Raw genomic sequence first — 14,010 nt, forward strand, 5'->3', positions numbered from 1 at the left:
ATTTCTGTGACACTAGATGATTCTATATCTTGCATCATTATTGTTACAAGTCATTGTTAACTTCTTTCCAACCTCTAAAAGTCCCCTTCTTATTTCTCTACTCTTCTTCATTCCCTCAACCTCTCCTTTTCTCAAAAATCTCATTTCTTCTCAAGACTTTCATTATAATCGCTAGATTGATAAATTTCAAATGCTTACAGGGCACTCTCACTTAGACTATTTCTTTAACCTCAACACATCTAAAATTGTTTTCATATTCTCCTCCAATAGAGTTCTTTTAGCTCTACATATATGTTATTATAGAAAAGCAAGGCACTTTGTGTAACAAACAAATATTTATTAAGTGCCTATGAGTGACAAGCAGAGTATTAGGTCTGAAGATTCTGTTCAATATATGAAGGTTGGTAACATATTAGTTGATTATTAGAAACTAGCAGTTGCTTGGCTACAAAATTTGAGGAGTGGGTGGTAAGAAGGGAGAAAAGGAACTAGCGTACGTTGTACCTACTATATCCCATTTTGCCTGTTTACTTTTCTAACCAGACAATGATGTGCAACTCACCCTATGGATCTAACTAAAATTATCGACTTATATTAATTTCTTGAAGGTCTCTTGATAAGTCAGGTATACAAAGAGAGCAGAATAATAGTTATATTTCATGGTTTAGTTTTAGCAAACAGTATGTGAAAACAGAAGGTAGTAACCAACTCCTCAGAATGGATGCATATAGCTGAAACTATAGACTATTTAATTCTTTTGGCTATAGTGTATCTTCTGAAAGTTATTTTATATTATCTATTAAGAGATGGTTGTAAAGAATAATCTAAAACTTGTATGGAACCACAAAAGACCCCGAATAGCCAAAGCAATTTGAAAAAGAAGAACAAAACTGAAGGTATCACCATCCCAGATTTCAAGATATACTACAAAACTACAGTAATCAAAACAGTATGGAACTGGCACAAAAACAGACATATAGATCAATGGAAGAGAACAGAGAGCCCAGAAATAAACCCATGATTATATGGTCAATTAATCTTTGACAAAGGAGGCAAGAATATGCAATGGGAAAAGGACAGTCTCTTCAATAAATGTTGTTGGGGAAACTGGACAGACACATGCTAAAGAATAGAACTGGGCCACTTTCTTACACCATACACAAAAATAAACTCAAAATGGATTAAGGACCTAAATGTGAGACTTGAAACCATCAAAATCCTAGGAGAGAACACAAGCAATAATTTCTCTGACATTTTTCTAGGTAAGTCTCTAAGGCAAGGGAAACAATAGCAAAAACAGCTAATGGACTACATTAAAATTAAAAGCTTCTTCACAGCAAAGGAAGCAATCAATGAAACAAAAAGACAACCTACTGAAAGAGAGAAGATACTTGCAAATGATATATCTGATAAGGAGTTAATATCCAAAATATATAAAGAATTTATACAACTCAACATCAAAAAACCAAACAATCCAATTTAAAAATGGGCAGAAGACATGAATAGACATTTCTACAAAGAAGACATACAGATGGCCAACAGACATATGAAAAGATGCTCAACATTACTAATCATCAGGGACATGCAAATCAAAACCACAGTGAAATATCACCTCATACATGTCAGAACATCTAAAATCAAAAACACAAGAAACAAGTGCTGGTGAGGATATGGAGGAAAAGGAACCCTTTGTACGTACACTGCTGATGGGAATGCAAACTGGTGCAGCCAGGAGAGATCTTAAATGGCTCAGCCAAAGATAATAATAATTATTAATAACCATTTCTTGAATACTTAGCTCCAGGCACTACATTAGATGCTTTGCATACCTATGACAGAAACTGCTAGCTGACTGTCCCATTATCTGTTCTTACCTATACACGAAGATTGTATTTCTCATTCAACTTTGTAGCTAGATACAGCCCTGTTACTAAGATTAGTTAGCAAACTAATAAAAATGATACAAGAACTTTCCAAAAGACTTCTGTATCCTGGCCAACTTAGTAAAGGAAGGATTTTTCCAAAAAGATTTGTGTATAAAGAATAGAAATCCCTCAAATGAATCCTAACTCAGGTACCACATCTTAATCTAGACCAAAGTAGCTATTTGGTTTTGTTTTAAATAGATCTATTTCCTCTTTCATCATTTCAATTAAAGACTATAAACAAGAACAATAACAAAAGAAATCCTGCAAATGAAGGAAAGTTAAAGGTGTATTATGAAGCTGTACAACACTTTTGAGAGGGGAAGAGTTATTCTGAAGCCATTTTTTTCTGCTTAAGCATAAAATAAGAATGCCCAAAGAAACACCTGAGACAAAGGATCAAGATAGCACATGGAGCCTTCTGTATACTTACTCTTCTTCAAATTCCCTGAAAGGACCGACATACGTATATGTGTGTTTATGTGTGTATGTCTCCATCCATAAAACTACAGGAAAACCAGAAAGCATGCCACTGGTAGACCAGAAAGTTTAATGTTAGAAATAAAATCTATGAAGAGGATCAAATCTATGAGAAAAATAAAACTGGAGGAAATTATCCATAACACATGCAGAAGAATCAATAGACATAATATTGTAATAACTGGCAACGGAGGGTAACTACATTTATCATGGTGAGCATCATGTAATGTGTAGAATTGTTGAATCACTATGTTGTACACCCAAAACTAACACAACATTGTATGTCAACTATACTTCAATTTTTTGAAAAACTCGTTCCTTATAAAAAAAAAATCAACAGATTAAGGAGAGAGAGTCCTGAGATACTTGTCTGAGCAATTTACTGAAATGTTGTATTCTTTTTTTTCCCCCCACAGGTGGTATTTCTTTTTTTTTTAAATTTTATTATGTTATGTTAATTACCATCGGGCTCCCTGCTCCACAGAAAGGCTGCTTCTCCCTCTCCCACTCCCCCTGCTTGTGTTCCCTCTCACGCTGTGTCTCTCTGTCAAATAAATAAATAAAATCTTAAAAAAATAATTACTTAAGAATGTACCCAGCAGAATAAACTGTATATGTAACAAAAAGGAAGGCAGAAATTTTAAAAAGCAAGAAGTAAGCAAAGAAATTAGTGAAAAAAAATTAGGTAAGTCTATAATCTTTAATGCAGACTAAAATATTTTGAAGTAACAACTGGAACTAAAATCCCAAAGATCTGAATAAACATGGAAGAGAACAAGAAGTAGGAGGGAAGTGAAAATGTGATAAGGTTTTGACTCACAAGGGGTAAGTTTAAAATGTTCATTTTCTATAGATATTGGTGGAAAAATACAAATCTACATATGCAATATAGAATTTTAAAGGAAGAGCTAGCTAGAAGAACAAAAACAAAGAAAACTTGATACATCCAAAAAGAGGCAGAAGAGGCAAAAGAAAAAAATTAGTGAGAAAAAAGAAATAAATAAGCAATAATAACGCTAAGAAAACATAAAATAAGAGTAAATCTAAACATATTAGTAATTATAATAAATGTAAATGTACTGAATTCCTCAAAAGAATTCTGAGGTCGGATTAAAAAATAGTAACAAAATCTAGCTATATGTTATCTATACAAATTATATTTAAAATAAAACAATATGAAAAAAGAATAAAAAAGATATACAAAATAAAACTAGCAATATTAATATTAGACAAAATAGAATTAAAAGCAAAAAGTATTCAATAGGACAGTTAGTTGACTCATCTACCCAGCTCCTTTCCATCTAGCAGCAGATAGGACAAGATAGGACAAGAAAGGCAACATGGACATGTGAGCCTATTGTTCTGTAGTATCTAAAATATGTCTAAATATACAGGTTAAGTACAACTTCTTTTTTTTTTTAAGATTTATTTATTTATTTGAAAGGGAGGTAGGGGGAAAGAGAGAGAGAGAGCATGAGCAGAGGGAGGGGCAGAGGGAGAGAGAGAATCTCAAGCAGACTCCCTGCTGAGCACAGAGCCAGACACAGGGCTTGATTTTACGGCCCTGAGATCATGACCTGAGATGAAACCAAGACTCAGTTGCTTAACTGACTGAGCCACCCAGGCACCCCTAGTACAACTCCTTTTATGCACAATTCTAAGACGATTTCCTTATGATCTGCTCCTTTGTTTATTCCAAAACTCTTACTAAACTTTTATAGTCATTCTCACAGTCCACACCTAACTAGACAATATGTCACTCTTCTGCCTACTGCATACCTATTCCTTTTTTATCTGCTTTTCCAAATGTTCTAGGGATGTATATATTCCCTTGAATCACCTGATGTCACATTTCTAGATCCATTATATAATCTTACTATATTTTCCTTAAACAATATAATAAATTTCTCTTTTGAATAATAAAACTCTACATGAAAAATGAGAGATATCTCACTTTGAGTAACACAATTAGCGAACTACTCTTAGTGGCAAAATATACAACTTAGTGCCTAGGAAACACATCATTCATATATTCATTTACAATTCACACAGAACAATCATAAAAATTAACCATGTACTAAGCCACAAGTAAAATCACAATATATATCATAAAGCAGAACACTGACAGGCCACATTCTCTAATTACAACCCAATAAAAATAGAAAATAACAATAAAAGAATGACTTTAAGAATTTTAAAAAACAATTTTAAATAATTCTTAAAGAGGAAATTAAAATTAAAATTACCCTGAAAAAGAATAGAAATAGATTTTAAAAATCTATAGAACAATGCCAAAGTGGTACTTACTAGAAAATTTGTAGTCTTAAATATTTTATGGAAAACAAGAAAAACAAAATAAATGGAGCAAACATATAGTAAAAAAAAAATTACAAAAAGAAGAAAGTAAAAGGAAGAAAATAAAGATAAAATCAGAAATTAATTAAATAGAAAAATAAATGGCTTGAAAAGATCAAAATATAGAAACCTTTGGAAAATCCAATTAAGAAAAAGAAGAGATGACACAAATAATATTAGGAATTAGAAAGTTGACATTACATTTTCAGAGGGAATTTTTAACTTATTAGAGAACAAAATATGTCAAACAGACAAGCTGGATGAAATTAATGCTATCTCAGGAACATATAAGTTAGCAAAAATTGATTCAAGAAAAGTTAGAAACCCTGCAAAAACAAAGAACATAAAAGACACTTTCAGATTCACGACAATGACAACCCAAAAGAGGTTGCTCTCTACCCTGAACTCAAACCTGTTTTTATATACAAGTGAGAAGGAGGATAATAGATCCCAGAACCTAATCCCAAAAGTGTGAGGAATTCCTTGGTGGTGCAACACTGGATACTAGACCCTGAAAAACAGTAATGAGACAAGGATGTTTGTTCTCAAGCTAAGGACAGTATATTAGAAGTTTCACCTACAAGTTAAGGAGAAAAAAGAGTTTTAACTATTAGAAATCAAGAGATAAAACTATCCCTCTTTACAGATATGATTGTCTATCTAGGAAATCCCTGCAAACCAAATGAAGGACTTCCAGTACTCTTGAGAGTTCAGTAAGATAGATAAAACAATCAAAATTGAAAAACCAGTGGCCTTAAAACAAAAACAAAAACCCAGTAGCCTTTTTATATACCATCCATAACTGATTACAAAATACAATGTTATGCAATTTTTAAAAAGGACTCTTCTGTTCACAATATCAAACTCCATAAAATACCAAGAAATAAACCTACCAAGAAATACAAAACTAAATGATATATTACAAAATGTCACAGAAAGACATAAAAACCTGAATAAATGGAGAAAGATACCATATTCCTAGACAGATTCAGAACTGTAAAAACAAGAATCTTCCAAAACTAATCTATAAAACCAATTTCAACAGAACTTTTTACAGATCTTGATGAGCTGATTCTAAAATTCACAGGGAGGAAAAATAGCCAAAAACATTTTTAGAAGAACAAAAAGGAGGAACTTGGCTTATCATATCACAAAACTTCCAATAAAAGAATAGCAAGTAAAACAATGTGGTATTGTCATAGCAACAAAATAAATAGACTAGACTAACAGTTAAGTGTCCAGAAACAGATCATTAGGAATTTAGTTTATGAGAAGGTGGCATTTCAAAACAGTAGGCAAAGGGCGCCTGGGTGGCTCAGTTGGTTAAGCGACTGCCTTCGGCTCAGGTCATGATCCTGGAGTCCCGGGATCGAGTCCCGCATCGGGCTCCCTGCTCGGCAGGGAGTCTGCTTCTCCCTCTGACCCTCCTCCCTCTCATGCTCTCTGTATCTCATTCTCTCTGTCTCAAATAAATAAATAAAATCTTTAAAAAAAAAAAAAAAACAGTAGGCAAAGAGGGGCGCCTGGGTGGCTCAGTCGTTAGGCATCTGCCTTCAGCTCAGGTCATGATCCCAGGGTCCTGGGATCGAGCCCCACGTCTGGCTCCCTGCTCCGCAGGAAGCCTGCTTCTCCCTCTCCCACTCCCCCTGCTGTGTTCCCTCTCTCGCTGTCTCTCTCTCTGTCAAAAAATAAAATCTTTAAAAAAAAAAAAACAAAACAGTAGGCAAAGAGAAAATAGCAACATATTTATCAAACACTTCTGACTACCTTTCAGGGACAAAATATAAATTCCTAACTTATACCATATAAAAAATTAACTCCAGATGCCTTATAAGAAGACTACAGGTAAAAATAAAATGGTTTGCAAGTATTAGAAGAAATGATAGGAGAAGTCTCTGTGGCAGAGACTGCTTTGCCTACCCAACATTCACTCTCTTTCCTTCTTAATAGCAGAACCCCAATTTTAATCTAGGCACACTACTGCCAAGATATTTCCCAGTCTCCTTTGCACTTAGGGGTAGTCATATAACTAGTGCAAACTGTTATCAGGACTTCCAAGAAGTCTACTAAAAGAGAGAAGATACTCAAATGTAATAGCTGAAGACCTCACAGTCATTTTGGACAATAAGGTGACCTTGAAATAGAAGAAAAGTAGCCTGTCCTCTTCAAGCTATTGTTAATTCATTTTATTACATAGTTTTACACAGATGAACCTAATCCTAAGAAATACAGGATAGGAAAAAACTTCCTAAAAGACAAAACCTAGAACTTGTAAGGAAAAGATTAATATGTATGATTTTATAACTATTTAAAACTTCTGCATAAAACCAGATAATACATATATTTCCTCCTAATAATCAGGGATTTGCAAATTTTTAAATATAATTGTCACCCATTAGATTCACAAAACTTTAAAGATACAAAACAAGTATTAGGATGTGTGGAAATAGTCACTCTTTTTACACTATGGGTGGGAATTGTAAATCAGAGAAGCCTTTTCAAAGGCAATTTGGCAATATATATTAAATCTTCTCATGTATATACATTTTCACCCAGAAATCTTTGAAAAATATGATATAAACACCAGGAAGCTCATTTCAGCACTATTTGTAATAGTAAAAATTTGTAAGCCATCTAATTCTTCATCAACAAAGGAGTGGTTAAAAATTATATTTATAGACTACATTGCTATTAAAGTATACGTTGCCGTTAAAATAAATAAGGTTGACGTGTATATATACTGATATAGAATCTTTTTATTTTATTTTTTTATTATGTTCAATTAGCCAACATATAGTACATCATTAGTTTTTTTTGTTTTTTTTTATAAAGATTTTATTTATTTGACAGAGAGCGGCAGTGAGAGAGGGAACACAAGCAGGGGGAGTAGGAGAGGGAGAAGCAGGCTTCCCGCGGAGCAGGGAGCCCGATGCGGGGCTCGATCCCAGGACCCTGAGATCATGACCTGAGCCGAAGGCAGACGCTTAACGACTGAGCCACCTAGGCGCCCCACATCATTAGTTTTTGATGTAGTGTTCAACGATTCATTAGTCACGTTATTACACCCAGTGCTCATCACAACACATGCCCTCCTTAATACCCATTACCTGGTTACCCCCTCCCCCGCCCCCCTCCCTTCTGTAACCCTGTTTGTTTCCCAGAGTCCAGAGTCTCTCATGGTTTGTCTCCCTCTCTGATTTCTTCCCATTCAGTTTTCCCTCCCTTCCCCTATGGTCCTCATGGCACAACAAGAACAATAATTACGATTTTTTTGGTAGTAGACATTACATAGGTTTATTAGCACACATATTTGTGCTAAATAAATAGGAAATTGGAAGGATGCACAGCAAATTACTGATAATAGCTACTTCTGGGGAAGAAAGATGGGGAGGTCAAGACAGAACTTACTCTCTGATTTATAAATTTTTGACTCTTTAAAAATTAATCTATGCCTTACTTATATAATAACAAGAAACAAATGAAGAAGAAAAGAAATCACTGATTTGAAAATACATCTTATGAGTCAATTGAAAAATACCAGTTAAAACAAACAGAGCTACTGCTGAGTACAAAAGATCTGGGAATTAAAGTTATGAAAAATAAAAAACAGCCTTAAATTAAAGGTCAGAAACTTGGAAGAATAAAAGTTTAAAACTAAGAAGATTAACATCTACTTAAAAAAAAAAAAAAACAGATCTGAAATTCAGCACAGTAACAGGGATCTGAGAGACACATGAAAGTGGTAACTATTAGCCATCATCACCTACCAAAAAACTGTACATTTTGGATTAAGAAAAGACTCCACACAGTTCTCTCTTCCTGGTCACATTCAAGTAGATGCAGAAAGGTGGGAAATTATAATAGGAAACTAAATTATGATATTTATAAAAAATTATAAAATCATCAATTCTAAAATCTGACAGCCCCAATCAAAAGAATGTATGACCCAATTTAAGGGAAGGTAAATGGAAGCATTAAAGCTGCAAATAAAGTGTTCCTAAGAAGATGCTTGTGGAAATATACCTTGATTTAATTTGACCCAATAGTTGATGCAACAGAGTATATGGGAAAAAAATCATTGAGAGAAGCAAGAGACCTAGGTTCTAGTTCTAGCTCAGTCTCTAATATTGCAATAAAATCTTGGGAAAATCACAGCTTATCTGGGCATTACTTACTTCATTTGTAAAATGAAAGGACTAGACTATATAGTCTCTAAGGGTATTTGAATTTCTAGAAAAATATAGCTAAGAAACAGAACATTAACTTCTGTTGTCCAAGCTATAGATCTGCCTGTTGAGCTGTATACAACTGTGAGAAGTTTGTTTCCAGGACTTCAAGGCATGTGGGAGATAAAATTCAATGGAATGTAAGGAAGTATCCCGGAGAGAGTGACCTCCTCTACCTAAGGAGGAAAAACAAATTCTTTGGATAACAGGTTTTATTGAAGTACATAAAAAAGTCATCTCACATGAAATCACATCATCTAAGTCAAAAAGTTTAACAGTAAGACCTAAATACTCAGAAAATCAACCACTAAGGCAAGCAGAAAAGAATATCATTGTATTTGTGATGGCAAACTGTAAAAGTCACAATTTACAATGTAGTCTTAGTTTAATCTTCTAATTACTATTCCTCATACAAACTTCCCATTCTCGGTAGAATAGACATTCCACTGTCATATATGCATTCTCTCACTCATGTTTTTACTTTTACTATTTGTCTCTCCCAGAATGCCACTATCATTTAATATACATCTATTATATGTGTTTTCATACTGTCCATTATCTTTATACACATGGTTCTCATTCAACATAACTTGAAAACTCCTGATGATGACAAACTTAACTTTCTTTTCTATCATTACCTTGCTTTAGCAGAACACACTCTCAAAAAATGTTTGTTGATTTAAAAAATTCACAAATCATCTATTTTAATTGAAGTTAGGGTTTTGGACATTAGTTTCACATCTATATTCTGACACCTTATTTTTATGTAAATGTGTTCTTTTTTATATTAAGGAAAACAAATTTAAAATAAATTTTAAAACTAAAAAAAGTTTTATAAATATGAATCACAAATGGTAGTATTTTAAGACATTTAACAATCATCTTTACCAATTTACTTTCATTTCTCTTGTTTTAATTCTTCCTTCCATTGGAAATCTATAAATAAAAACACAGGGCAAAACTTTTATTATTACTACTTATTTTAACTAAACAGAACCTTTAAAAAATTATTTAAGACATATTTAATTTCCATACCTGATAGTTACCCGATTTGGATCTTTGTTCAAAGTATTCAGTGTTTTCTTTTCATTTATCCTTAACTGCACATCTGCAAATTCCTTGCAGCTGGCTATCATTGTGACCTATAAAATTTCATCATTTGCCCATTTACTTATATCCCTTCTTTACTTCTTTCCTCTCATCTTCTTTCTCTGTATTTACTTATTTTCCAAGCTGCCTTGGGATATCACAGCTTTATCATTTAAAATGTGTAACAGAATTAAAAATTCACTTTATACATTTTGCTTCTTTAAGGGTTCACTCATTCACTAATAAGTGTTTACAAACACTTGTTATATGCCAGACATTATGCTAGAGACTGGGACTACACCAATAAGATCATAAAGATTAACAAAATAAAATTTAAAATATTCAGTCTTGTTCCTACCACACAGTAAGCACTCAATTAATGTAGCTGTCATTTCTACTATTATATTATTATTCACTCTTCTGTAGTTTGCAAATCATTATCCTGAATGACACGAATTTTGTAATGGAAAGAATGCTTTAGATATTAAGAAATTTGTATTACAGAGCCTAGTTCTGCCAGATGACTTTGAGCAAAGCACTCCTTGTGCTTTGGTTTCTCACATCTGTAACATGAAACTAACAACCGCTCTAATCCTCTTACTCACTGAACTTAAAATAAGATTAGTTAATGTTAATATCAGGGATTTTCTACTCTCGATTCCCTTAGTTAAGAATAATATTTACATAAAAAGACAAGCATTCTAGTTTTCATCAGTTTTTGTGCAATTTTTGTATAATAATCTCATTACAAAAATCAACTTAGATATTTTAAATAAAAATTAATGGTTAAATTTGAGAATAACAATAAATATCTTGTTGCATATTCATGTCCCCTATAAAGGGAGAAAGGACCACTACAGTTCTCAGGTATCAACAACATGACAATCGTTCTATTTACTGCTATAGCTGTAAAGTTGCCCTCACTGTTGATATCTTAGTATAACCTTGTTTTCACTCCCACTTCTCCATAATCACTGCTTTTTTCTGGTCTATCACCAATACTAACCTATTTCTACTATTATTCTGATGCAAAAGATTTAGGGAAGAATTGCAAGTACGTGGCACACATGTCCAACATTGTCCATCACTCACAGCAGACTTGCCTAATATATCATGCCACATCATCCTGGTCTTTCTCAACAAAGTATACTTGGTAGCCACTACCAAGGTAATTGCCATTATCACTTAAGTTGAAAGGTAGTTGCCATCCCCACTTTGGGTATGTATATAAATTTTCTTAGCCCTGATACAGAGATACAATTGAAAATTTATTGTAAAGAGTAATATTCCATATCTCATGATCAAAGGTATATAAGATGGAGAGACACAGCACTACTAGAAAATGCTTTCTTGTCTGCTCACTCATTCTTAAATTGCATGAGATATGCAAATTAGTTGTTTCCCCACTATTATTTCATACTATATCATTACATATTTATTTTCTAGTGACAACTAATTTACCAGATCTAATAAAGTCTCTTTTCCACTGATGGTACAAAATTTCTTCACTGTCTCAAATGTAATGTAATACCAAGCCATCAATCTTCCTGCCTCTGTGGAAAAAGATAAAAAAGAAACATTCACTCCAGTTGAAACAACTTGCTTTTTCATCAGTTTAACAAACATTCCTTAACATCTATTCTATGCCTGTAAGAGCATCAGGTACAAAAGACACACCAGAAAATCTAGAAGACACAGTTTCTAGAATTTATAGGTCGGCGAGGGAGATAACTATATGAAAAATAGCCAGACTAGAGGACAAAATCCAGTTAATGACAATATTTACATATACAAGGGGCACCTGGGTGGTTCAGTTGGTTAAGCATCCAACTCTTGACTTTGGCTCAGGTCATGATATCAGGGTCATGAGATGGAGCCTGGCATTGGGCTCTGTGCTCAGCCTGAGTCTGCCTGAGATTCTCTCTCCGATCTCCCTCTGCCCCTCCTTACTCTGTGCACACACACTCTCTCTCTTTCTAAAATAAATAAATAAATCTTTAAAAAATATATTTACATATACAAGCTTAAGTACAGAAGAAATTAAACCTAAGAGAATGGTCAGTGTGGGATGCCTTAGTAGAGAAAATGGGGCTTGAGCAGGATTTAAAAATAAATAATATGCCTTGGCAGAAAAGAAAAGCGGTCATGACCTCAGTAAAAAAATCAAGACTTACTTATCAAAACAGCAAAGTTAAAGACTATCTTTAGGGTCGCCTGGGTGGCTCAGTCAGTTAAGCATCTGACTCTTGATTTCAGCTCAGGTCATGATCTCAGGGTCATGAGACTGAGCCCCATGCTGGGCTTGAGCTGGGCATGGAGCCTGCTTAAGATTCTCTCTCTCCCTCTCCTGCCACTCTCTAAAAAAATTTTTTTTAAAAAGACTATCTTTAGAATACTTTAGTGAGAGATATGGCTTGATAGTGACTATGAGTTCAGGTGAAACTGACTTGCTTTGAGTCACTGCTCCATCACTTAGTAGGTAGGTGATCATTTGCAGGTTATTTTACCAGTTTCTTAATGTAATTTGGGGATAATAGAAGTATATATGTCACATGTTTGTTGTGAAGATTAAATGCAATATTACATGTATAGTACTTAGCACAGTGCCTAACAGTAAATAAATGTTGCCTACTTTTATTACCAAAACATGATGAATAATAGACTATGAGGGCCTGAAAGAGCCTTGAAATGCTAACAAAGGAGTTTAGATTTTGGATTTGATTTATAAAATAACAGGGGACCACTTAAAATTCTTGAGCAATATTTAATTAAATTGACATTTGAAAACAAATTGTTTTGGAAATAGAACACTGAGTTGGCTGGAAGTAGCAGTATGGGTAAAGCAGGGGTAAGCAAAAGATGAAATTCATTTGAAAAGTTACTGGTTTCAATTACAAATTGTCAAAAACATTATAAAGAATTTCAAGCCTTGTGAGCACACACAGGAAACAGCTGGGAAGAAAAAATTGCATACTGCTGCTATAGGTTTTGCTGAAGAAGGGAAGAATTGGACATTCCATCAGACATATAGGCATCAAGGACATCGTAGAGTTGACAGAACTAAGAATCAGGAAGAGAAGTAGCCGGGGAAGCTTAAAAGCCACTTTATCAATTAAGATCCTGGTGGATATGTTCAAACAAAATGCGGGTGATGCAGTGGTTCATAAAAGGCAGCTTCTGAGAGCAGTGTGTGAGATACAGAGAATATGGTTACCATGGGAACAAGTATGTTAACCTTTAGGATATATTTAAAGATGCTCCTCTTATCCTTGATGTTTATAAATTAATATAAGGTTTCTCCCTGCTAGAGAAAATGAAAGGTTTGAGAAAAGACTTGATGCTTGCTGGCTTATTAGAAAAGATGAAAGAGGGGCGCCTGGGTGGCTCAGTTGTTAAGTGTCTGCCTTCGGCTTGGGTCATGATCCCAGGGTCCTGGGATCAAGCCCCCATCGGGCTCCCCACTCAGCGGGAGGCTGCTTCTCCCTCTCCCACTCCCCCTGCTTGTGTTCCCTCTCTAGCTGTCTCTCTCTGTGTCAAAAAAAAAAGTCTTTAGAAAGGATGAAAGATTCCTAGGTAAGGTATAAAAATAACTTAGAAAGGAGGAATTCCTTCTTACACCAGAGGGTCAGGCTTTTTATTCTATTTAAGCATTCAACTGATTGATGAAAATCACCCACATTAGGAAAGGCAATCTGCAGGGCACCTGGCTGGCTCAGTTGGAGCTTGCAACTCTTGATCTTGGGGTTGTAGGTTGGAGCCCCACTCAATTTTCATTGAGTCAAAATAGAAGGATTGGAAAAAATTTAAAAGATTTGCAAGTGAAGGTGGAAATAAAGATGCAACTTTTAATCAATATGGTATTGAATGATGAATATTCTTATAATAGCAAATTCAGTATATTTCAAAGTAAAGGCCATAGGATTGGGGGGTGGGGT

General features: G+C 34.2%; 1 protein-coding gene across 1 annotated transcript in view; it reads right to left on the reverse strand.

The window, feature by feature from the left end:
* Positions 1–14,010, reverse strand: part of HFM1 (helicase for meiosis 1) — a 109,987-nt gene that overhangs the window by 46,948 nt on the left and 49,029 nt on the right. Inside the window, exons 20-22 of the mRNA XM_021690122.1 lie at positions 11,537–11,628; positions 10,022–10,128; positions 9,875–9,922 (exon numbers count right to left, since the gene is read on the reverse strand). Coding sequence (XP_021545797.1) covers positions 9,875–9,922; positions 10,022–10,128; positions 11,537–11,628 — 247 coding nt within the window. The remainder of the gene's footprint in view (positions 1–9,874; positions 9,923–10,021; positions 10,129–11,536; positions 11,629–14,010) is intronic.

Source organism: Neomonachus schauinslandi, chromosome 4 (genome assembly GCF_002201575.2).
Source record: "Neomonachus schauinslandi chromosome 4, ASM220157v2, whole genome shotgun sequence".
In the NCBI taxonomy this organism is placed as follows: Eukaryota; Metazoa; Chordata; class Mammalia; order Carnivora; family Phocidae; genus Neomonachus; species Neomonachus schauinslandi.